Source organism: Lissotriton vulgaris, chromosome 7 (assembly GCF_964263255.1).
Source record: "Lissotriton vulgaris chromosome 7, aLisVul1.2, whole genome shotgun sequence".
NCBI lineage: Eukaryota > Metazoa > Chordata > Amphibia > Caudata > Salamandridae > Lissotriton > Lissotriton vulgaris.
This window is the reverse complement of record NC_141695.1, coordinates 595,714,934-595,740,953: the sequence shown is the minus strand read 5'-3', so window position 1 is coordinate 595,740,953 and position 26,020 is coordinate 595,714,934. Positions and strand designations below refer to the sequence as shown.

The following is a 26,020-nucleotide window of genomic DNA, read 5'->3' as shown; positions in this document are numbered from 1 at the left end:
TATATAAACTTACTACAAGGATATCAAGAAATAATTAATGTATCCTGACTGCTATATATGTACTCAACGACCTAATTCTGTTTGTGAAAGGGTGACTAACATTCTGCTTAGCTATGAATTGTCTTCTGCAGTTTACTTTTCTGTGATAAATCATCAAAAGTATTTATAAGAAAGTAAGGTAGATTATAATCTGTCCATACCTAATTTACGTGGTATTATGAGCCTTAAATCATCTGAACAATTGTTGAGTCCTTTGAAGTTGCAAGCTTCTTATACTAAAAATATTGATTCACATAGTATTTGTAATTGTATGATCATATTAGAGGATGCAGTAAGAGAATATCAAGTGAGATTGATGAGAGGTACAGAACAAATAAAGACAGATAGGACAGTAGAAAGAGTGATTTAGCATTCACAAGTACATCTAAGTCTTAGTATTTGGAAGGAAAATGATGGTAGTATATATGTTAAGCGAACAAAACCGTGTGTATGAAACTACAGTTGAAATACGGAATAGTGAGTATGCTTATAGTTTTATTACAGATAGGTTCTGTATGTTAGGAAAAGTTAACAATGTTTAAACACATATAATATTCCTGTAATAAAACTGCTTATTTTGCACTACCACAGGATTGTATAGGATCTTGCTATTTAGCTTTGGTTTTCCCAAACGTATATCGCATGAACAGGTGAAGCAGAGTGAGTGTAATGCGTTATGGGAGATTCAGGAGAGAGAGAATGCAGGACAAATATTGTTGCAGGTCTTTGGTGTTTTGATTCCTCATATTGGTGTGGATTTGTCTGATGCTAAGATCCGAAAATTGTCTGCTTTGGGGGAACACTTGGCTGATAACACTGCTGGTGCATTAACCAAAATTACTGAAGAGATGCTTGCTATTTGTTTGATTGTAATACAAAACCACCTTGCTTTAGATATGCTTTTGGCGAAGAGGGTGTCCAGTGTTATTCCAATATGCCTGATAACTTAGGGTGTATCAATACATGTATTGATAATGTACTCTAATACCGTGAATGAGATTCATTCTATTGGAGTTAGTGTGTGGGAGAAAATTGGTGCAATGTTTGGTGATTTGAGAAAGGGCTTACTAATGAAGATAATAACTAGATCAATAAAAACATTAATAATAATGAGTGCCACAGTATTTTTTAATATCTTAGAGGCTATTTGCATTAGAAGTTTAGGGCGTAGTTGCAAAGGAAATAAGAGTTCAACAATAAAAACGAAAAAAAGAGAAATTATGCTTGATGAGATTAAAGCAAGAGCCTACGATAAACTGAATGCTTTCTAGAAGAAGATAATTAAAACAAGAATTATGGAGCAAATGCTATGTAAGTGTAGTGTAATAATTGTTTTGATAAAATTATCATGGGGGGGGGGGGTGAATTCTACTCTAATTACCTCAGGCTTCGTCTCCAGCTTTACCTCTAAGAATGACCCACTTTACTAAGTTTTTTGCCACACCCCCCTTCTTGATGTCCTTCGCCCATTGTTCCTTGTCTTACTTCTTGCCTATCTCAGAATCTAATTGTTCACTATGTAGGAAAGCTGACTCCTCATTAGCCCCCACTTTCCTCTACCTTACTTAGTGAGTTGGCCATAGCTATTATCGGATTGTTTCTTATATGCCTGATGAACAAGTTAATTACCTTCGGTAACAATATATCTGTAAGAAATATTAGTTAGATATAGATTCCTTACCTTAGAATTACCCCCAGGCGTCAGACTGGATCCGGAAAGTTTTTTCATCAGCAATATCTCTGCGCGTCGGAAGGTGGTGTCGGTCGGCTCTGTGTTCGTCGTTGGCAGCTACTTAGACGAAACCCTTGCGTGCTGAAGTCAGTTCTGTACACGACTTACCGTACCAGAAACGCACTGCCATGCAAGACACCCTGAAAGGATGTTCTTAACCCTAGAAATCAGTTTGCAGAACGGGGAGGATGGGTGGGACTGTAAGGAATCTATAACTATCTAATGTTTCTTACAGATATATTGTTACCGAAAGTAAGTAACTTATTTATCTGAAAGAAACACGTTTGTTATAGATTCCTTACCTCAGAATAGATACTCCAGCAATTCCAACCCCGGTGGTGGGTCTGCGAACCAAGATCAAACCGGAAAGTCCTGGAGAACAGAACGGCCAAAGAAGCCATCTCTGCGGACTTGACTGTCAAGGCAGCAGTGTTTGGTAAATGTGTGCTGTGATGCCCAAGCAGCTGCCTGACAGATGTCATGTAGAGGAGCTCCTCTTCCCTAGGCAGTAGAGGCTGCAGTCGCCCTGGTGGAATGGGTGCATAGCCCCATTGGAGGCTCCTTTTTAGCCAGAGAATAGCACATTTTTGTACACAAAACGACCCATCAAGAAATGGTTTTTTGTGTGCAGCACGACCTTTGTTGGCATCCAAGTAGCCAACAAAGAGTTGGCCATCCACCCGGAACTGATGTGTGCGATCCAGATAGAACGAAAGTGCACGTTTTAGGTCCAGACGGTGGAGCCTCTCTTCCTCTTTCGAAGGATGCGGAAGCGGAAGGAAGGTGGGCAAAGTGATAGTCTGCACGATGTGGAAGGCAGTGACAACCTAGGGCAGGAAGGATGGACAAATTCTGAGGACAACATTGTCCGGATGTACAGAGAGGAATGGAGGCTTAGAAGAAAGCGCCTGGACCTCACTCACTCATATGACAAAGGTGATGGCCACCAGGAATGCAGTTTTGAGAGTCAGAAGTCTTAAAGGACAGTTGTGAAGCGGCTCAAAGTGAGCGAACATTAAATAAGTTAAAACCAGGTTCAAGTCCAACTGGGGAAAAATGCGTACTTCTACGATGCCTCCCTAACTATTTGTACCTAAATGTACCTAGCATCTGTGTAGGTGTTATGCCAAGAATCCCTCTAGGATCTAGTCAACCCCATTTCCTGAAAATGAGAGAGTATGGGACCCCATCCTGGTCTTGAGTTGGACACCCCGCGAGGGATGTTAGACCACTGCGAGCTGGAGCATCTGCATGCTGGAACCTCAGCTTCTCTGGTCAGTGTGTCAGGCGGGAAGTCACGGTCTCCTCTGTCTTTCTAAGCAAGACATGTATATATACCCACAGGTCTCCCCAGGGGTCCTACCTTGCTGTGTTACTGTGTCGGCCTAAAGGATGTCATCGGGCCTGAACTTTATACAGAGATATTACACAGGAGATGTTCGTCCTGCTGTCAATCCTGCTGTGCTTCCAAGAAGCCTCATGCATAATGTATGAGTTTCGAACTAGGGAAAAACCTGCGTTCTGAATGCTGTGTCGTAACTAGGTAAAAAGTCAGTCCCTATGAACCGTTATGTATATAATGTAGGGAAGGATATAGGTGAAAGGTTGCAGTGTTACCTGCACATATATAGGGTACCTATATGGAATATAACAGAGCCTCCTCCGAGACCACAGGTAGCACTTGCACAACTGAATCCCAGATTGTATGGGAATATCGACCCAGAAGGCTTACATGTTCACAGCCTGCAGTGCAAGGCTAGCAGAAGAGAAGAATCTCTTGCCAAAGATATCCAGCCTCTTGGATTCGCTGTCTGGTGGAGTGGTAGGGAATGTGCTGGGTGGATCCTACAAGTTGACAGAACGATCTTTCCCCCTCCTGAGGCGGAAGCCGGGAGGTCTATCTCTCACTTTGCGCATTTTAAAATCACGCGTTTTACATTAGGCTTGATTTAACAAGCTTTTAACTTTTTCCTGTGATTACTTTGTGCTGTGACACCCCCCCCCCCTCGCCACCGGACCGCTCTCGGCCGAGCATTGACGCTGAGAGCTGGTTCCTGGTCTGGCGAGTGATTGACGGCGGCCATATTGGGTGTGGGCTATTGCTGGGACGCGCTCTAGTTGCTCTTAAAAAGGGGACGGTCATGCCTCCGCAGCGGACGCGCCGGAGTCGTGCCAGAGTCCTGCCCGTCTGCACCCGTCGCGCACAACCGGGCACAGGGGCCTATCCCCCTGGCTGTCGACTGATATATTCCCCAGGTGAGCTACACCGACTAGATTCTAGTACTCATACCCTAAGCTCAACCATTCTGGCCAAACTAAAAGAGACCGGCATCCTGTGTACCAATAGTAGCATGACTTTGAATCATCCCAGCCTGAAGTTAACTAGCCTGAATACAAGATCGCTACAAAAACATCATCTTGAAATTTTTACCCTTCTTCAGAATGAGGACATAGATGTCCTAACTCTCACAGAAACGTGGCTGGGCGACAGCTCACTACCAGATATTATAGCCGCCCTCCCAAACGAATATGACGCTATGTGGCATAATCGTGCAGATAACATCAGGGAGGGCGGTGTGGCAATTCTGTTTAGAAAACATCTAACAGTCACCAAACTAATGACAGAAACAGTCGATCTAGCTGATATACTTGGGGTGAAGATTACTTTAAGAAACACTTGCCTTGCTGTTCTTACAGTCTATCGTCCCCCAAAATCTACCCCTCTGTTTAATGACTTACTGGCCCCCATTATCTCAGATATTTGTACACGCTACCAAAAAGTCTTAATAACGGGAGATTTTAATGTCCATTGGGACAAAATGCATAGAGATGTGGCAACCCGACAGTTAAAGACCACTATGACCACACTTGGGCTCCAACAACTAGTAGAGGTACCCACACATAATAAAGGCCATACCCTCGATCTTATTTGGACCTCAGATCCGGATGTAGCTCTCACAGGTATCCTACCCTGTATATGGTCAGATCACTACCTAATAAACTGTGATATCCCAATAGATGGGTATCTGTCTCAAAAGTACGTCAATGGAGGAAAGTTGACCCTCCTTAAAAATACACAGATACCTGATATTCATGGTGATCTAGATCAGGAATATGTAAATATGATGCAAAATCTTAGTCAGGCCATTGATCAAATAGCACCCAAAATGAAACAGAAGATAAATAGAGTAGTAAAAGGGGCTCCGTGGTTCAACCCTTCTTTGAGGGAACGCAAAATAAAGCTCCGCCATTTAAAGATATGCTGGAGGAAAACAAATGATCTCATAGATCAGGATCATTATAAAGCATTTCTTAAGCTGAATAAAAAATTTATTCTGTCAGCAAAAGCAGATTACTATGAATCCCGAATTAACAACGCAGAGAATATCCAGAAAGAAACCTTTAAAATTCTAACAGAGCTGAGCAAGAAAGCAGAAAAATCAGAATCCCCGATAGATTGTAACCCCTTTCAACACTATTTTCTTGATAAAGTAAAAGTTATTCTCTCTGACATCAAGAACACCTCCAGCAGTCACTCTCTATTACTGCACTCTCAAACTCCCCCCCCCAGAATATACCATCTCTAAGTTTCCCTTGATAGATTCTATAGTCCTAGGGCAGCTTATGAGTCGAACCAAGTCAGGCTCACCAGCGGACCCATGTCCCCCTAGTATTTTTCGACTGGCGCTCCCTACTTTAGAGAGTCATATTGTCTCCTTATTGAACAAATCATTAGACACTGGCCGTCTACCTTCCAGCCTTAAAGAAGCACGAGTTAGGCCCCTAATAAAAAAGCCTGGGGCTGACCCTGCCAACCTAAAAAATTATAGGCCAATATCCCAGTTACCTTTTCTGTTCAAGATTTTGGAACAACACGTTTTGAGGTCTCTTTCATCATTCCTGGAGTCACACCATCTACTCCAGGAGCGTCAAGCGGGGTTTCGGGCGCATCACAGCACTGAATTGGTGATGCTTTCAGTGCTGGATGACTCAGAGGTGTGGCTGACAGTAAGAAGCCGAGTGCCCTGATATTACTAGATCGGTCAGCGGCATTCGATACTGTCAGCCACACCCTGCTTCTGGACAGACTGGCCGCTTTTGGGATACAAGACTTAGCCTATCAATGGCTAAAATCCTTTCTTTCTGGGAGAACTCAAAGGATTCAACTGGGGGACTGCACATCAGACCTGGGTACCCTTGAGTGTGGAGTCCCTCAGGGATCTGCTTTGTTCCCACTCTTATTCAACCTTTATTTGCAGCCCTTAATTGACTCAGTGGTAAACATGGGCTGCAAAACTTTCAACTATGCCGACGACATCCAGTTGTTACTTAGTATTGATAACACGGCATCTGCACAGATCCAAGCCCAAACAATTCTCAGACATACTGTGAGTTGGATGACAGCGAATTCGTTGAAGATCAATCCGGACAAAACAGAGTCTCAACTGCTGCTTCACCTTGGGGTGACTTGTTTTGGCCTCAATACCTTGGCCCCACCCCGAAACCATGTTCCAATGTAAAAAGTCTCGGCATAAAGATCGACCATGAGCTGTCAATGGCCAGCCAGATTTCCTCCGTTGTTGGGACTTGCACAAACCTAATTAGACAGCTACGTAAGCTAGTCCCTCTTCTTTCCCCTTCCACGCTTCGTACAATTGTCTCCGCTACAATAATTTCAAGACTGGATTATGGGAATGCCCTTTATTTGGGGTTGCCTAAAACATTGACCAGTAGACTGCAAGTGGTCTTAAACGATGCAGCTAGGCTAATCTTTAGACTACTTAGACGTACTCATGCCGCTCCACTGTTGTGTAGGTTACACTGGCTTCCCATAAAACAAAGGGTGGAGTTCAAAAGTCTATGCATTGCCCATAAGGCAATCTATGGCCAAGCATCTGCCTATATTAAAGAACGCCTTGGGGTTTATAACCCCACACGATCATTAAGGTCCTCTAACACTCAGCTGCTGTCCTATCCCCGTTACAAACTGGCAACTAAGGGAGGGAGATCCTTCTCTGTGTTAGTTCCACAGATCTGGAACAAACTTCCAGAGTCTCTCCGCAAAGAATCAAATTTGTTGCATTTCAGGAAGTCTTTAAAAACGCTCCTGTTTAGGGAAGCCTTAGGTACCGCTTAGAGCCACGGCCTCACGCATCTTTTCTTCATTCACTTTGCTGTTGCTATTTCTTACTGTCATAAGCGCCTAGAGACCTGACGGTGAGCTGGCGCTCTATAAGCTTCAGTTAACAATAACAAGTGGAGGCTTGGACCACCAACCTCTCTGGGGTGCGGTGCTGTGTAAGGAAACTGGGGTCCTCAGAAGGGAGGTGATAGTGGTGGGCAATTGTCCTATGCACAGGAGCAGGACAGCGGTAAGGGCTTCACTGAAGGGGATTAAGGGCTCGGAAGGGCCCAGTGTCAAGTGAGGTGTCTAACCCACTGGCCTCCACCAGTTCCTCATACCAGTTGCCCTCACTCTCATCTAGGGGATTCTGGCATCCATAAGGGTCTTCAGACCCTGCCGAGTTGTCTCCCTCTTTAGGTCTGTTAAACCCAAAAGACAATGGCTTTGATGTGAAAAGCATGGTCCCAGTTGGCGCTGGCGTCAGGTAAGTCCTGTCCAGCTGTGTGTATGAGTTGGGAATGACACTGGGGATGGCGCCATCATGGGGTGTCAGCGGCACTGGGGCAGGTGCCGAGGAAGGTCTCCTTCAGGTCAAACATGGCATCTATGGGCCCTGACTGGCACAGAGGATGAATTAAGTTGGCGGGGATCCAGTGGGGGCCCCTCCCGAGTCTGTGGGGCCCAAATATGCTCCAGACGGGCCAAACCAACCCAAAAAGTGAGGTGCATGGCATCATAAAATTCTTTAAGGTGAGCTTGGATAAGTCAGGGAAGGGCATCCTGGAGTGCTGACACTTGTGCTAGTATGTTAGTATGACTTACTTGACTTCCCCGATTACTTCGAACACAATGGCGAACGCCGGGTGTGGCTCTGCGGACATTCACTGGATCTATTGCAAGATAGAAATCTTGAGCATCATGGAGTTGTACGACTCCTCGCAGCAAGGAGCTTGAGGAAGCACTCATTCAGCACTTTTGGCTACATGGCAGTTCTTGAGTGGTTGGCCCTCTTCAAGCACAACAAGCACACCAAGTGTTGGTGAGTCACAAACATCTGCCTGTGACAGGCATCACATGGTTTGAAACCAGCCAGTTTCTTAGGGGACATGCTGTCACACCAGAAGAGAAAATCTCTTTAAAAAGTGTCAACAAAAAGACAAGAAATAAAGCCAGTCAAAAACACCTTGAGGGTAGGTCTGACCAGGTCAGCGCTATATGACCAGAAAGGAAAGAACTGACATCAGCGTGCTAGATTGGCACCTAAATAGGTATTGCGAACGTCACTTCCAGAGGCGGACGACACAGTCGCAGAGCCGAACAACGTTACCTACTGGTGCACAGGGTTACTTCTCAAACATATCCAAACTAGTATGACACCTGGGGATTATTCGAAGGTAACAAATCTGCAGCTAGAATTTCTGGATCTGGGGCGTAGAAGCCTTCATGATGAAAAGTCAAAGTGACCGTGCCCCACTTAATCCTGGGCTGTTTAACTGCCCTTGCCAGGCTAATTAGTTGCGTCCTTAGTGTGGGGAAAAAAGACTTGGCCAGTGGAATACGTTTATTCACAAATAAGTATATTAAGGCCAGATGTACAAAGCATTTTTCCAGTCGCAAATGTCCCGATTCGAAGTATTGGGCTGTGTTCAACCGGAATTTTTTTTTCTAATGTACAAAATGAAAAACGCAAATCGGTAACCTGTTACTGAATCGCAATTTGCATTTGTAATTCAGGATTTGGAAGGGGCGTGTTTTGGGCGTATCTTCCAAACACCGAGCCGGTACGGTAGGTATTACTGTTTTGCAACCAAACTTTACCACCATTTAAAAAGTGGTAGTAACCCATTTGTAAATGGGAAGGAACCCCTTCCCCTTTGAGAATGTTGAAAAAATATTTTTTGAGAGCAGGCAGTTGTTCCACTGAATGCTGCCAACTCTTAAATAATTAAACTTAAAGGTTTCATTTATTTCTTTTTAAACGCATCTCATGTTCCTTTAAGGAAAACAGGCTGCATTAAAAAGATTAAAATAAAAAAAGATTGCTTCATTTAAAAGCAATCACAGGCCACCACAGTGCTTCTCCTTGGGTGACTGCTAACTCATCCTGTACTTTTTTGAACTTTTGGAATTCAGCATCATAGGCAAGGGGCTGGGTACTTCTCGTCCATAATTGTGTGGTAATAACTTCTTTGATTATGGTCATTGTTTATCTGCATTGGTGGCAGCAATGAATTGTTCCACAGAGAGAGCCCCTGGTTTGCCCGATATCACAATAATATTGAGATATGCTTCAGATGTCTTTGACGTCGAACTGTGACGAGGTAGGGGCACTCATGAACAGTAATCTGCCGGGTGTTGATTCCTCTCTGGTTTGTGCATAATCTCATAGTCACACTGTTGTAGTCTTAACCCCCTCCTCTCGATGCAAGGGGGTATCTTAACCTTCAGGATTCCAGAAATTCTAAGCAACGTCTGTTGATCCGTGATAACAGTGAAACATTTTCCGTAGAGGAATACATGAAAATGTTTGCAGGCCAACAACACATTTAGACTCTCCTTCGGTGAGAAGAGACATGCTCTGTTTCAAACAGGCTTCAACTGGCATAGGCCACACTGTCAACACACAACACCCCGGTGCTGTCCAGGGGAAGGAACTAGAGGCTATGGGGTATTCAGGGTAAGTGGCCTCCAACCTATAATTTACACACAAGAAACTACCCTGGATGAAATAGTCGTTTGAGACTAGTGACCGAAAGCTGACAAGCGCTAAGCACTAATTAGTGGGGTGCTGGGCATCTAAAAAATATAAAGGAGTGTCCTCATTGGTTTTTAAATCTAACTTCTCTCACAGGCCCCCACTTAGATCTTAGAAGTGCCTCCCTGTCTCCAGGTGTAGGCCCGCTCTCTACCAATCGCGGTTTCTAGAGAACGAGGACTGCCAATGATGAAGCAGGACACCTGGTGGTGTGTGAGGATAGGCCACAATGTGTCTGAGCATTCAAATGGCCATTGTGTTGAAGATTGCCCCTAGCCCTTCCAGTCTCACATCAACCATTATTAACCCCTTCCAAGCTGATGACGAGCTGGGCTCGTCATGGTGTAGCCTCCTCAAACACTGATGACGAGCCCAGCTCGTCATGAAACAATAGAAAATAGCAATTCCCAGCACAGGAGGGGAATTGCCTTAGCAGCCATGGAGTTAAGGTATGTAACTTGGGGTTGAAGTAGGACCTTTCAGTTGCATTCTCAATTGCATGTTTGATGTCTTTGAAACTTTGGTCACGTTCCGGAAACCACTGAAAATGTATATTTCGCTTTGTCTAGTCTCACAAGGGGGCATTCACCATAGCAAATTTGCAAATGTATCTTGACCATTAACTGGCCATGCTTAGGAAGGAACGTAGCATGGTAACATCCTGGAGGGGGCAAGTAGATGAGTGCTTGCACCTAGTCAGGGTCTGCAGTCATTCCCCCATCAGAGAACATGTGCCCCCAAAAACTGGAGTTTGGTTTTGTGAAACTCACACTTTGAGATGTTCAGAGTGAGACCTGCATCAGCAAGTAACTGGCACACTTGGGTAAGGGCTTTGTTGTATTCTTTCTGTGTTCTCCCGAAAACCACATGTCATCACTGTAATTAAAAGCATGTGTAACAGGTTGGATTACTCAGTGAATAACATCCTGAAATATCTCAGCAGCCGAAGATACTCCAAAACTCAGTCTCTCATAGCTGAACAAACCAACAGGAGTTGAAAAGGTAGTACTGTACCTGCTGTTCTTCTCCAGTTCGAGTTGATGGCATCCTTTATTCAGGTCAAGACGGGAAAACACTTTATCTCCATTAAATTACATATCGCATATTAACACAAACATGCACCATTCCGCTACTCTCCTTTTTTGGTACTATTACTATGAGCAAATCCCATGGCGTGGAGCCTGTGGAGCGTTCAATGATGTCATGTTTTATGAGTGTTTCCAACTCTTTCTCTACAGCTTCCTGTAGATGAAAAGCAACTCTACAATGCCGCTGAGCAACAGGGCGATTGGCTTCATTGATAAGAAGCTGTACTTTCATTCTCTTGTTTTTTTCCTAGGCCATGGAGCGACAGCGGGAATCGGCTCATGATATCAGACTCAGCGCTGACGTTGATATCAACTCCATGTCAGCAGCGGTGGCAAAACCGAGCAAACAGGCACACAATGAAGTCCCTTTTAGAACATGAATGGTGGCTTACACTGATGTTTTGTTTGTGTTACATTGTTTCTGTGAATGAATCTTGACTGTGCAATGGCACAGAAGCAGCCCAGGTATATACATTCATGCCAGACAGAGTGAGGCGAGGCACAGGGGATAGGCTATTAAACTTTTACACAGGCATTTTAATTGACCAACAACTGACTATTGTTATTGGGTGATCATTCACTTTCAATGTGATTTTGGGACAGTGTCCAAATGAAGTTTGTCGCTTTGTTTGGTGAGCTTTCTATGAACTATGATATTCTTTACAGGCAGAAAATCCCACATGGGCACACTGTCCTTTGATAGATATCAGCACATACCCATCTTCTTCGCTGGTACTCCACAGTGACGAAGAACCTTGCACGATGACCTTTATGACTATTGATTTTGCCTGGTTTCTACTTGTCATAGCGGATGTTGCTTTTTGGTTTTAGCGGTGTGGTGAGAATGCTTCTGGAATGTTCTCCCGTCCATCTTTTCTTGCATTGTGATGAACTTCATTTTTACTTTAGCTCTGCATAGTTGTGAAATGGTTCTCTTTCCCACAACCTTTGTAGACATGTCCTATGGCTAGGCATTTACATTTGTTGGGAAAGAAAATCCACTCGGAAGCATAGCTTTGTGTTCTTTGGAGATGTCAAATTAAGAACATCTTGTTTATACTTGTGCTTGCTTTTCACAGTCAATGCGGATTGATTGTGTGCTGTTCCTGCTTCGATGTCAACAGCTTTTCGGTCTGCTTGTTCTTCTGCTCGCGCAGCCATCAGCATTTCCTCTAGACTGTGTGTTTCTCTCAGCATGTGCCTTGTAAACGAATCTGAAGAGGCATCCAATCAATGACTCTGAGGTGCATGGTTTCTTTGTCGGTGAAGTCACAGAACTGGAAATGTTTAATGAGCACATCAAGTCTTTAAACAAACTCGTCCATTGTTTCACCAACTTGTTGTCGTGCTTGGTTGAAGCTATACCTTTCATGGTCGACATTCGGCATTGGTTGAACTTGGTCTCCAACGCTTTGTTTACCTTTTGGTACAATTTTACATTAGTCTGTGAGATTTTCTTTAGCACTTCTTTCACGTCATTACCTGCACGGTTTTTCAACTGTTTGATGATCTTCTTGTCATCTTCTTCTAGTGCATCCATGAAATCATTGAATGTTTCAATCCATGTTGCCCACTTGGCACCACTGTTATGCTTCTTAGATGTGTTGAAAGTCGGTGGCAGCTTCAAGAACACAGCTGCGTTGCATTTTTTGCTCCCTTCTGCCACCATTGTGTTGCCAAAAGCCGTCCAGGTGACTGCAATGCAGTCTGTCTCTGAAACTCCTTAAAGCAAAAGTTGCCTTCGAAGTATATGTTGCACTATGCTTCAATCACCCACGACTGTAAGTTCTCTGTTTCTTGTACTTGGCTGACATGATCGTTTTTTTGCCTCGTCTGATTAGTTGCTATGTATCCGGGGCACGGCGTAGTCTGTGTTGACCACCTCATCAGCATTTTTGACAGTCGCTTTGAATATGATCCTAGGTTTGATTTCTTCGGCTGCCGTGTATGGGCTAGAGCAGGACTTTGACTCCAAATGTGCTGATCGCAGACCGCGCTGATTTGATTCTGGGCACACATGGCACGCACAAGCAGTTTGCCGTATCATTACAAACTCTTAAGGAGAGCAGTCTTGTTTTCTACGGCAGGTATCCCCTACTCGTCACCAGTTGTAGGGTCTTCCCCAGCCAAGGAGAATGCAGATGAATTACGCCACATGGGAACTGCGGTCTAGCATTACTTTAGTCTTAAGCATACACTCACACACTGCGCATTACATCATACTTCCCATTAACCACATCCTAACACCAACCCGCAAATTACAGATTTCCTGTTCAGAGTCCGCTCAGAACCAAAGGGTCCTAGTGCATTTAATTTCAATATGTTACACCTTGCATCCATAAGTAAAGTGCTGCAGGGCCGAAATGGCACCTGTGTTGCAGTCCAGGGCCGATTTTCCCCGCAACAGAGCTGTTCACTATCTTTGTGGTAGCTGGAATGAACCACAGCTGAGCCCTGCCTATTCAGCCCCCGCAGCACAGTCTGGAAGCCTCAAACATCCTCCGGCACCCGGGCCTTCTCGGAGAGGATTGCTACTCGCTGTGCCAATCAGCCGCTACGACCTCTAGAACAGAACCTATCCCACGTCCTTTCACTTGCAGCACACACAGCCGTTATTTTCCCCATCTAGTCACCAGCAGGTACACCAGGTCTAGATATGAAAGGGTACTTTTCTTGCTTTTTTTTTTTTAACTGTTTTTATTATTTTCGTTCATAACATTGGCAAGACAATCATAGTGTATACATTTATATGCTACAATAGGCTTACATAGCTCGTGACATAAGTTTTAATCGACTACCGCCTTCTCCCAGTTTTCTTGTTTTAAGATTTAAGCCTGTGTCAGTGGTCACCCAGGATATACAGTGTGACCTTGCTCTACTTACAGTTTTGTTCTTGCAGTGCTAGGTAATGCATAGCAAGCTTGGACAGAAAGATCCTCTGTGGTGGCCACCCCTGCGTCAATTTTGTCACTCTCTTTATCAAGAGTAAGTCTCAAACTGGATCACAAAAAAGAGTCCTGTTCTGAAGCACTGTATTCTTGATTAAATGTGTAAAAGCCACTGTTGTCGTCTCTGCAATCTCCACATCCAGCTTCAGAAAAACAGGAACCAAAGGAAGGAGTGGCTTTCTTGAAGGCCAGTGTTAAAAAGGTCTCAAAATGTAACATAAGGTCTTGCCTATGGTGTTGAGAATACTATATTCATCATGGTTGCTCCTTTAGCTGAATAACTTGTGGTAAACTATTATATCATTTTATAATGGCCATCCTGGGTAGAGATGTTGCAGCAGATACAGGCAGGTGTGTGTTCTCAAGGACTTAGGGGGGTTGTCTGTATCTGGGCTGCATTTGGTCCGGTAAAGTGTACTTCTACGTGAATGCAGCTCCTTATCTATTGCTGTGATACTCCATGCTAAAGTGAAGCTTTTCCATGACCTATCTGGCAATGGAAGAAAATGTTTTAAGTGACCTGCAGGTAAAATATTCCACATAGAAGAACAAGCTACTATAATGGCTTATTTATTTACAAATGTTTGTTTACTATATGGTCATTCATAGTATAGCGTCTCCTGGAATTGTAGAGGAAGTCATGGTAAGCTTTCTAAACAGTGAGCAGAAACGAGAAAAAGATTATACGATTAGAGTCCTGTTTTTAAAACATTTCTAATCGTAAGAAGGTTAAGTGCGCCTCTAATAGAAAAAGGTAAAACGTTCCATAACATGGCTCATTGTATCAGAATATACCCATTGGCAACAATAATTCAGCAAGAGTAGGCTAAAGAAGGGGAGATTCTTTCCAGGGCTTTCAAGTAAAAAACATGATCTTGTTACTGTTGTAACAGAGGCTTTCAGAGATCACAAGGAGTCCTAGATTGTTACAAAATACTTGTACTGGTTTAGGGAGATTTGCTAACGTAGGTGACCATGAAGTACTGTTCTTTTTGCACAGTGTTGTTGGCGATGGATAAAATGTCTGTTTTGAGTGGCTGAATTGTTAAGCTTTCGAATGTTAATGACTACCCACCTTTGTTTACAGAGCTAATGACAGATAAGAGGTATGGTCTTTGTAGGAGCCTGGTTTAGTATATGGTGCACACTTATTTAACCCCTTCGCTGCTGATGACGAGCGCAGCTCGTCATCAGCCACGTTGGTCGTGTGCGGATGACGAGCTGAGCTCGTCATGTAACACGGCTTTTTAAAAATTGCCGCACACAGAGGGAAAAGCCGCCGCAGCGATGCGGTTAAGGGAATCACTCTGCACTAATCCAGACAACCCTTATGGTGATTGGTTTTAGTAGTCTTAGACAACCATTGAAAGCTGTCTAAGTGGTGTCTGTGGAGAGCAGCCTTCAGGCTTACTCCAGAAGGAGTGTTATGCAGCTTGTTTTACCAGTTCTAATCATGTAGTGTAGATTAAATGAAAAAGAACCACACAGTGTAGTTATGAAAATAGTAATATTTATTATACACAGTCACTAACACATTGGTATATCTCCTACCTGGAGATATCAATACAATACACACAATATTTCAAAAGAACAGGTAAGTATGACTGAAGTCGAGACTTGACCCAGTAGACTTAGAAGAGCTGAGGACCCAAGGAACCACCCAAGGTAAGTACCCAGGAACCCCACGGAGGCCGTGTGCAGAGTGGAAACAGCTGCGTACTCAATGCAAGTAAATGGGGAAGTCGCGGTTGCAGTTTTCAAGAAGAAGGACCCTTCCAAGAGGACCCTGAAGAAACCCCGTGGAAGATGGAAGGTTGGAGATTCACCCCACTCGTGGATATCCAGGGAACCGGGATACCTACTCCAGGGAAGCCGGGTGCATAAGTGTGAACTGATTTTGGAAACCGCCATAGACCACAATGGAGGACTTCAGTGAAGGTGAAAGAGTCCGGAGGAATCGAAGGATGGATTTTTGAAGAGAAGTGCCTGCAAGCAGAGGGGACAGAGTCATTGCCACTCGGGAGTGACCAGGAGGCACAGAAGACCAATGACTACAGATGACGGAAAATGCTAAGGAGTTTATGGTGACCTTGTAGCTGCAGCTGTAAGGACTAGGCAACGCCGTGGAAGACCTGATGCCGTTCACGAGCTGTCCCACATCAGAAGTCGAGAACCTGGGGGTCGGTGTCCGGCAGGAGCACCAACAAGCCTTGGCAGCAGCAACAGACGAGGAAAACGAAGAAGGTGCATTGTCGGGACCAGCAAGGTCCGAGGGACTCACCAAGTGCAGGAGAGTCAGAACAGGCCTGAGCAAGCAGGGGAGCCAACTGGAGCCAAAGAAGTACCTTAAGAGGACTCACACGCCAAAGACACAGGAGTCGCAAGACAACCTCAAGCAGCTCACCAAAGATGCAGGCCCACGGTTCAGAGAATGCGGTAAGGACAAAGATCTTGGGAGTAAGAGATGCTGGCGGCTGGAGTTTCTTGTAGCCCGAAGATCTCTAAAGAAGAGAGTCACCAGGCCTTGGCAACGGCAAGTCGACACGGTGCACAGGCGTTCTGTTCCAGCTGTTCCGACGAGGGATACTAACCTCAAACTTGGTGAGAAAACAGTGCAGGGCTCAAGGGAGTTGCAGAACCACCACCTGTGTTGCTGGGCCTTTCGAAGTCAGGAGGACGTCAGGAGCTGCAGACCGGTCAACTTAGTTGCGGTGCCTGCAGATGCTGGGGAGTGACTCCGCTCCAAGGGAGATACCTTCGGATGTCTTTGATACCCACAGGCCTGGAGAAGAACCTGGATGAAGCACAAGCACAGACAACGCAGAAGACTGACAGGACGACAAGACCAGGAGCAGCAGGAGTCTTCCCTATTGCAGTTTCGCTTCCCAAGCAAAGTCCAACGAATTCCAAAGTGTCAAAACGGTAGAAGTAGAAGTGGTTTCAGATCTGAATCTTGTCCCATGGAGAATCTGAAGAGCCATCCACAGGTAAGCCCTTAAGTACCCAAAGGAAAGGGTTGGGACGATGAATGGATCCATCCTAAAAGAGGGGCTGGACAGAGGTGAGGATACTCCCATGTCCTTTGTCCAATTTCATGCCAGAGCGGGAGCCAGCGGCTCCCTGAACTGGTTTCAACTGGAGTATGCAAGGAGGGCACCAAACGTTCCCTTCAAAGCAGTCTGGAGGCGCTGGCAATCACCCCCACCCCAGCCCAATACACTAAGTCCTGTCTGGGAGGTGGTCACACATCCCTGTGACAGGAAACCTATTGTTCTTTCTTCCCCTGCTTGAGCTCAGCGCAGTAGCAGGAGGGCATAATCGTGTCTGTGGTCGGCAGAAGCACTATCTTTCTGTTAGACCCCGAAAGGCTTTTACTGGGGCTACCGTGGGGCTCCCTATATGAGCCCCCCAGTACATGGGATCCTACATCCAACACTGGTATTGGCGTTAGGGTAGGATACCAACATGTTCTATACAAAACATGAGCGGTTTTGTTGCAGCCAGTATATAGTTAGACATCTGGGCATTGACTTGATGTCCTAGGTTTGTAGGGGGTGTTCTGCTCATCACATTTATAACCAAGCACCCTGCCTTCAGGACTGAAAGGCCTGCCTCAGGGGTGACTTATAGGTTTTAAGTGCAGTGACCTCATATATAAGGAAACGTATATCTGTTGCGTGTGGTGCTAGCACTAGCTCACACAGGCTGCAATGGCATGACTGTAGTCACAGTTTGAGTGGTCTCACATGGGTGGCCTAATACATGCTGCAACCCATGGGAGACCCCTGGTGTACCCATGCCCTGGGTACCATTGTACCTTATACTAGGGACTTAGAAGGGCCCACCAGTAGCCAATTAGGAAGGTACCAAAGTACTTCCCATAGTCCAATTTAGGGAGAGAGCACAGTGACTGGGGTCCTGATCAGCAGGATCCCAATCAGAAAACAGAATGACATCAGCAAAACTTGGGGGTAACCATGAAAGCAGATCCTACTTTCCTACAGTCTTTAATGTAGTCACACAGATTACAACATAGTTGTGTACCATCTGCATAAAAGTATATTTTAACTTGAAATTTCGTTGGCAGGTAAGCTAATGAACGTAAGTAAAGATTAAATAACGAGCAAGAAATTATTGACCCCTAAAAACACGTCCCACTGTGGTGGTTAGGCGGAGAACGGAAATCGGCCAACTACACCAATTAGATAGCTCATTGGCAATGAATAGTATTTATTTCAATAAAAGACACACACTTGCTTGTTTAAATCTCTAATGAATGATCCCTCTGTAAGAGAGAAACATATTATTCTTTACACTGATTCTTAATTAATTGCCAGAAGGAACCTGGGAGTAGATCCTCTCAAGAGTGCAAGGCCTATTTAACGCAAGATGGAAGATTTCATAGAAGTGACATTTCTATATGAGAAAGGGTTATGGGATGAAGCACGTGGGCAACGTTTATTGCCCTTGGTACAATAAAACATTAGATCTGTTCAACCATGAAACCTCATGTGTGAGATGTTGACAACAATTAAATTACATTAAAGTTTGCGCAATCATGCCCTTTAAACCCCCCATACAGTAATGCTTCATTACCCAATGTACTACTATTAAAGGGGCCTCTTTGATATATAATAAAGGCCTCAGCCTAATTTTGGTCTCAAAACAAGACTATTCTGGAAATCTCAACCATCTGCTCACCCATTTGAAATCTCTCAGTTTCATGCTAGATGCCCAACTAACATTGACATGAACTCTAGATCAGGCTCCTGGGAACCCATCTCCTAACGGAACCGAAACCCTCCATTCCTAATTGAGGCTTCAAAGCGTTTTTTCAGACCTGGTACTGTCGGAACATGCAGGCAGAAATATTACTCTGCTAAGTACTTTGAAAACAGCTCTTTCCTCAATAAAACTCATTCTAAATAAGGTTGCCAAGTCAACCTTGTGATTGCAAATAAATCAGATCTTATTACTCTTACTTTTAAACCTCACTGGATAACCCATAACCCCCAGGATCATATACGATGTGCTGCATTAGGTGGAAACCCTTAGACAAGGCGAACCATCCTACCTAATGAATACATTCTCCACAGCCATCGTAACACCAGAAACAAACCTCACATCACTCAGAACTCCTAGGGACAGATATCGTAGTTTGTGTGAAAGGTCTTGCTTCACTCTAAGACTTTGGAAAATGCTGCTAACAAAAATAAACCTGTCCCTCGGCCTGCTGATCATACGCATGGGCCTCAAAACATAGCTTTTCACATCGCAGCTTTGGTCATACTAATTTCTCTTTCATGTCGATATCAATGGCACTTATGTAAAAACACTATTCTAAATCATTAAGTTCAATCGTAGTTTGTTGCAAAACACTCCTGTGCCCCGTTAGTGAATTCCATGTATTACAAATATTTATTTGTGGGTTTTGGTAAAGTGCATCACAAAACTGGAAACTGCATTATATTGCTTTGCGTAGACAAAGGTTAACAGTCACAGTGGTGGAGGGGAGGCGAATAAGAGCAAACGTGCTCCAGATCCATATTATTATGAATTGCAGTTGGCATAGTGGGCAAGATGAAAAAGCTTTTGTTCTTATTCAGAGGGTCCAAGCACCGGAGAAGAAGATCATGTCTAAGCCATTTAATCAGATTAAGGAGCATGGGGCACGGCCTGGAAGAGACTATTGTATGGTGAAGAGGCTGAGCAGAAAAGAAAGTTGTTCAGGGCTCAGCTGAACTTCCTTTAAGTTTGCTTCATGTTTTACGCGCATAGATAGTCTGTCCCAAAGGTTAGACCCCAGAAGTGGAGTCATTTTTATCTGAAAAGTCTGATGACAAGAAGCTTATAGCTGGCTGACCTCCGATTCCTAGAGGGCTGGCGAGACTGAAAATTATTGAAAGACTACTTGGGGCATTGCCACACAGTGTCATATAGACTAAGCACCATATCATGAACTGGATACCTTCTTTGATGGCCATACATTGAGATCTTTCGAGGTTGGGTGAGATGTGAGCATAACGTTTTATATTAAAGGTGTGTATGGCTGCATAGTTTGGCCTTTCTGAACGCTTATAGGGTTTTTGGCAACCCTGCACAGACAACAAAACAGTAATCTAGACAGTAAGTGATCAACACTAGAACTAGGGCGTTGTCGTGAGGCAAAACAAGTAGAGATAGAATTCCACTATGTATCCAACAGTGATGGAATGCAATTCACAGAATACATTTACTTGAGAATAAATACAAATAAATACATTCTTTCTAAGGGTGCCTAAACTTTTTCCCACGTTGCGTCTGTGAACACTGTTGGGAGTCTCTGCTGCAGGCTGTAGAGACCATAGAAGGCTGCATTGGAGAAGAGGTAAACAAAAACATACCAACAGCTTTAGAATTAGCTGAGGACACTAGGACACCCTAGACTGGGGTGACGTTTTCTGCTTCCTTTTATCAGGCAATAAAAGAGCAACTAACCCCATCTTGGGTAAAGTTGTATGGCTCTTCAGATCCAAATGTTCAAAGCACCTGCCCATCAGTTATTGGAGAAACCTTTGTAGGGTGCAAATCTCTATGTCTCTGAGTCTGCGACTTTTTCTTTATCTCGAGGATACCTATAAGAGATCCTTGCTAACCAGTTGAGGTGTTGGGGGCTGCTGTGTTACAGCTGGTGTTGACTAGTGTATTTAGCATCCTTCAGTGGCATGTGACGCTGCTTCTGTCATAGGACTAAGAAAGTAATTTGGCTGGATCTTTGGAAGTAGATGGCTTATGGTTGGAATTAGGGGGCTTTGTGGTTGACCAATCTTCCTAATCCTTCAAGCATTGCTACATATTACAATAGTTGACCTTAGCACAGATACAATTATTGCCACTAAAATATCTGGGTTTTAACAGGGCTCATCAAGTGGCTTTTTTTTTATAAAAAGAGACAGTTTGACATGTAAAGCAGGATACACAGAACAATGCCTGCAAGTGGAATTGGAAAAGCTTTTTTTATTTTTTATTAAGGCCTTCAGAACCAGACTCCATACCATACCATGCTTTTGTGGGCCTTTTTACCTGACTTCTCTGTGCATTATGTGGGTAGAGCAAGAAGAGAGGCGCACCATTAGTATCTTTGTTCTTCATCCCAACAGCAGATGGCATGGTTTTGATAATATACCTTCGACAGCGAATATTAATAAAGAAAGATATTTAAAAATCACGCTGCTACCCCGAATGGGATGTCCTGGCGCTTACAGAGACAGCAACAAAGGTAGAGGTATGTACACATCTAGTCATTACCACTAAAGGGGCCAGGTCTTCAAGGCTTTTCTGAATCCCTGTTCAGAATGCATTGTGTGTAGTTGGGCAGGAAGGTTGTTCCAGCACTTGGTGGTACACACCTCGAATGTCGTACCCCCATTCTTGCCTCTGCGAAACGGGGGGTGGTGAGTTATCGTTTGTAGTTGGACCTTAGGGTTCTGTCCTGCTGGTAGGTACGAAGTAGAACCTTTGGATTACTGGCCTGTGGAGCACCTTGAAAACAGACCTGGGTGTAATCCACAACACCGTGAACAGCCCTCATTTTATGCTCCACAAACATGTCTAGCCTAACTCTGGAAGTAGATCCACAGAGGACAACAGTGTGAGGTAGGGCTGGTTGTTGAGCTGTGGCCACCACAGGGAATACCACAGAATGATTTCTGGAGGCCACCTCCAGGTGAAATCTGGAGCCTAATCCAAATAGCCAAAGCCTGGGACCACCCAAGCATGTCTGGAAAGAATAGATTACACAGGATAAGGTTCTACAGACATTCAATTTCCGCTCTCCCTTTTCCTTAATGTGTGACCAGCTTAGGAACTATTTCCACAATGATCAATTTTTAATGCCGCAGAAGGGACCATATTCTGAACAGGAACTACACAAAAGCCCCGTTATCCTGATGAGAACTGCCTCAACTTGCAAGGCAGTACCTTAGTAGTTCAGAACTGGTAAAAACTGTAGGATATGCATTCTGAAAACAAATGTAAATGGCATAGTTGAACAAGAGCTATTGAGTTAAGGCAACTTACGAGTACCAAATGAATTTGGATGAAAGATTTTGAAAAGCATCCTGAAAAAATAATTACAGGAGAGCACCAGAACATATCTGCTGTGAGTGACAAAAAGCAGAGCGGTGTGCAGGTGGCTGAGTGGGTTTGTGAGGGCAGACTCCAAAAGTGGGTTGTGCCCACGCCGCCATTATTTTTTTTTTGTAAATGTCATTTCGCATGCTCAGTTGTGGCATATTTTATCGGTTGTACAATGTACAGAACAAAAGTGTCTTTAGACATAAAAGTTAATTCAAACCTAAAAAAAGGTAGCAATCCAATGTGGATCAACACAACCGTGCTCCCTGTGTGTAAGGTACAGAAGGGGCATCCATTTCGCTACACTGCCCATTTTGAGAATCAATGTTTGCAGGATGCCCTAAAACTATGTCTTTGACTGCTGATACAGTGTGAATGTGAATGAGTGTACATGGGGCTATCCTCTGTTGCTCTACAAGCTGTTGGTATTGTAACAAAGTGAGATACCTATTTGTGGAGACTGCTTCCTGGTAAGGGACAAGAAATAAAATATATAAGAAACAGACATTATAGTCTGAAAGCTGCATCATGCGTAGTCTTCCGCCTCTCCTACCTATTCTTCAATTTCTATAGGACAGCAATCCGGAACTGCGGCTGTTCAGTAGGAAACACCAAGAAAACAAAATCAGAGAGAAGAACTGGAGACACAAACAAAGAAAAAACAGCAAAAAGGAATGACAGAGACATTTAACAGTCACAATACACAATAAGAAAGGAGACCCTGGGCCAACCCTTATTCTGCAAGGCTGTTCATCGAGGGACTGACTGCTGGAAGTAATTAAGGATTACGCCCAGGAAATCCAGACATAGTTATATACTTCTCGCTGTTACAATAAGCGGTGCAGTTCCCCTCCCAATCACCTTGGACACTAACACTGACTAGATCCATGAACCTTGGTGAAGTGGGGGTAGGACGTATTTAGGTGTGTACATGGATACGTACAAACTGAATGCACTTCTAAATGTTCTCTAAATACACCCATGGCTTTTTGGTTCATATATTTGCAACTAAAAAGCTCTCAGTCACTGCTATCTAAGTCTATTAACCAAGTACAACCCAGCAGATAATTTTGGCATTATGGGGAAACAATTCTCTAGAAGGTTCAGTTTGCTTGACTATGAAGCCATATCTCTCAGTGGACCAAAGACACAAGTAGGGGTGTTGAAAATACGGTTACTCTGGCAATTTCTGTTTGAGTAGCACATCTAACCAACAAATAACCAAGGAAAAAACTCTAAAATGCGTGTGCATAGTGAATCGTAATACTGGATTTTGACCTTTGGATAGGGAAAAGTGTCTGGTGCCTGATCGGAACCACTTAAGGCAACCCATGGTTGGCCCCATGATTTAACAACACAAGATGGCCATTTTTCACCAAGAAAAGTAATATTTTGCACAGACTAGCTAGACTAGAAACTGAATTAAAGGCAATACGTAGCATTTCTGGATCAAATGTTGTATGCCAAAGCTGCCTGCTGTAGCAGGAAGGTTTGCACAGCACACTGACTTCTCCTTCGAGCAAATGGATCTCCTAGTGACTGAGCTCCCATTTCCATTACGTTAATAAGTCTCTACAATTTTTAAAGGTAGACAGGTTGTGAAGCAACGAAAAAAACATGTTGTTACTTCTTCTTACCTATGTGAAATGATACCCCAAGGAATATTAATGGTATTCTCCTTTAAATTCTAGGTTATCAATTTAATGTGTTTATTTTTAAAGGATACCTTTCTAACAACTGTGTATTTCCTTAATTACACTTGTAGCCGTACGTCGTGTTAAATCTACTTTATCTTCCCTGACAAATTTCATCACATAGATTTTAATGAATTAACACATTCAAGCTTCTATAGAATGAAACACATTCATTAAAAACAAGTACTAGGGCGCTGCTGCATGGAAGTAAACAACCAATGAAAAGGAGAGAAACTGGAAAGATTAACTACGTGGAAGCAAGGATTTTCAAAGGACACTGAAATAATCAAATGAAGCACACACAGTCTATACATGTCTTGAAGAGAGTGCAAGCGCTGTCTTGGCTCGACGTAACAAACAGTCCCACTCAATCGATTTACCAAAAAGTAGGACATTGAGTCTCGGACATGCCCACTACACCGCTTTAAACCGCCCCTATCTCCCCGCTGTGAACAGCCTTATAGAGTTAGAGTTGGAGGAGGTGATAACATTGACACTGTAGGAAAACAGCAGTTCATCAGTACGGTGCTGGTGCAAGTTACAAGAGAAGCTCAACAACATGCAACAATAGCACAAATTATTTGCCACTTGTAGGAGGAACATGCCACAGAACCTCAGACTGGGTCCCATTCAAAGCTGTACTCCTCTAGCACAACATGCAGGATGAAACAGAAGGACCAGCAAAATATAATGGTAGTATTGAAGAGAGGGTGTACTACTGGTATTTTCCTGCCAAACTTAATATGTTGTATTATTACAACTATCAATTCACAACAATCCTGACTTGCCAGACACAGCTGTCATTGTCTTCACCTGCTGGAGATAAGACTTGTTGGGGTATAAAGTGACCAGCTGGTAGACCGACCAAGAAATGGTCTAAGGAAGTATCCTTTCTGCTACCAGGCCACCGTTTGGAATCGCTACAAAAGCTCAATGGCTGATGCTGTTAACCTGTTATCAATAAAGAGGGTGCATATATACACATACACACACACACACACACACACACAAAATGGACAAGCACTTTCACATGTAATCTATTCTTCATCAGTCAAAGTCGCTATGTGGTATCATTTGCTCACAGCAATAGGTATTAAACTCCCTATGGCAAGAGGGTTTAAGAGAAATAAGCTTTTCCCCAAATATTTTCTAACACAGACTCACACACTTGCACATGCACCCTAGCTTTAAAATATATGTTATGGTGCAAGAAGACATACTATGTCCAATGTTGAAGCCTGTAGGGGACTACGAAGATCCCTCCTCCGACAGACCGCTCGCTATGATTAATTCTGATGTAAAAATTCTCTGCAAAATATTGGCGAAAGTGCTACAGGGCGTAATCCATGGTCTGATCCATGCAGATCAATGTGGGTTTATGCCTCTGTGCAGCACAGCCCTTAGTGAGTAGTCTAACCCATGTACTACATGAGACTGCTGGGTCGAACCAGGATCTGCCAATTGTGTCGCACGACATTAAGAAGGCGTTTGACACGTTGGGCGGAGCTATCTCAGGACAGTGCTTAGGGAGATGGGCCTCTGTCCAGTCTTCCGGGACTAGGAGCAGTTGCTCTACATGAGCCTCATGGCCCGCGTCAGGATGGGGGCGGGGTGAGGTTTCAGAGGACTGGAGGCTGGAGCAGGGCAACCAACAGGGATGTCCCCTTTTGACGCTTCTATTTGCCCTGGCGATCGAGTGAGCCTAGTGCCATTCTATTGCACAGGGAGTTGGAGTCTTGAGGAATTTGGTTGTGAGAATTGCCACACATCATTTTATTATATGCTAATGATGCGCTGGTATATGTCCACTCGCCTGCTGAGGCGATAACTGTCCTATTACGACACCTGGAGAACTTTGGGAGAGTGTCTGGCCTACGCGTGAACATTCGGAAAAGACTACTATGGGAGATTGGCCATGTTACCGCAGAACCAACTGCCTGATCCAGGCATCAGGTTGGAGCAGGAGAGCTTCCAGTACCTTTGCATTATGGTCACTAGGACAGCATCAGATTATCAGCACATCAGCATAGCTAGGGTGGTCAGGGTCTCTCCGGGTCAGTCGAATTCAGGAACACGCTGCCCTGGCTGGTCATGGGGGGAGCAGGTGGAACTGAAATGGTCTTAATTCCCCGGTGTCTATACCTAGTACAAAAGACCCTTTTGCCTTAACACTAGAAATGTTTTCTGACATTAATTATCATCCTTATCTCACTGGTGTGGGAGGTGAAATGCATTAGGGTGGTTCTGCCTGCTTTGAAAAGAAATATGGAGGAAGGGAGTGTAGCCCTTCCGAACATACAACTTAATTAATTTTGCAGCACACCTGCAATATGCACCCAGATGGCTGACAGATCAGGACAACTGAGAGAAACGGCTCCTACCACGTACGATAGAGGATAACACGTTACCGCACATATTAATGGGGGGAGTGTGTGGGGGGGGTCAGGCAGACACTCCAATACCTTATCTGGTTCACCATACTGCAGAGGTATGGCAAACTGGTAAAAAAGGTGTTACACAGAGC

At 44.1% G+C, this 26,020-nt stretch overlaps 1 protein-coding gene across 4 annotated transcripts in view; it reads right to left on the bottom strand.

The window, feature by feature from the left end:
• Positions 1-26,020, bottom strand: part of RNF157 (ring finger protein 157) — a 548,807-nt gene that overhangs the window by 43,758 nt on the left and 479,029 nt on the right. For 2 of the 4 annotated variants that reach the window (XM_086930702.1, XM_086930703.1), the window contains one exon: positions 22,356-22,396. The exons of the other annotated variants lie outside the window; for them this stretch is intronic. In XM_086930702.1, the coding sequence (XP_086786828.1) occupies positions 22,356-22,396 (41 nt within the window). The remainder of the gene's footprint in view (positions 1-22,355; positions 22,397-26,020) is intronic. 4 annotated transcript variants of the gene reach the window in all.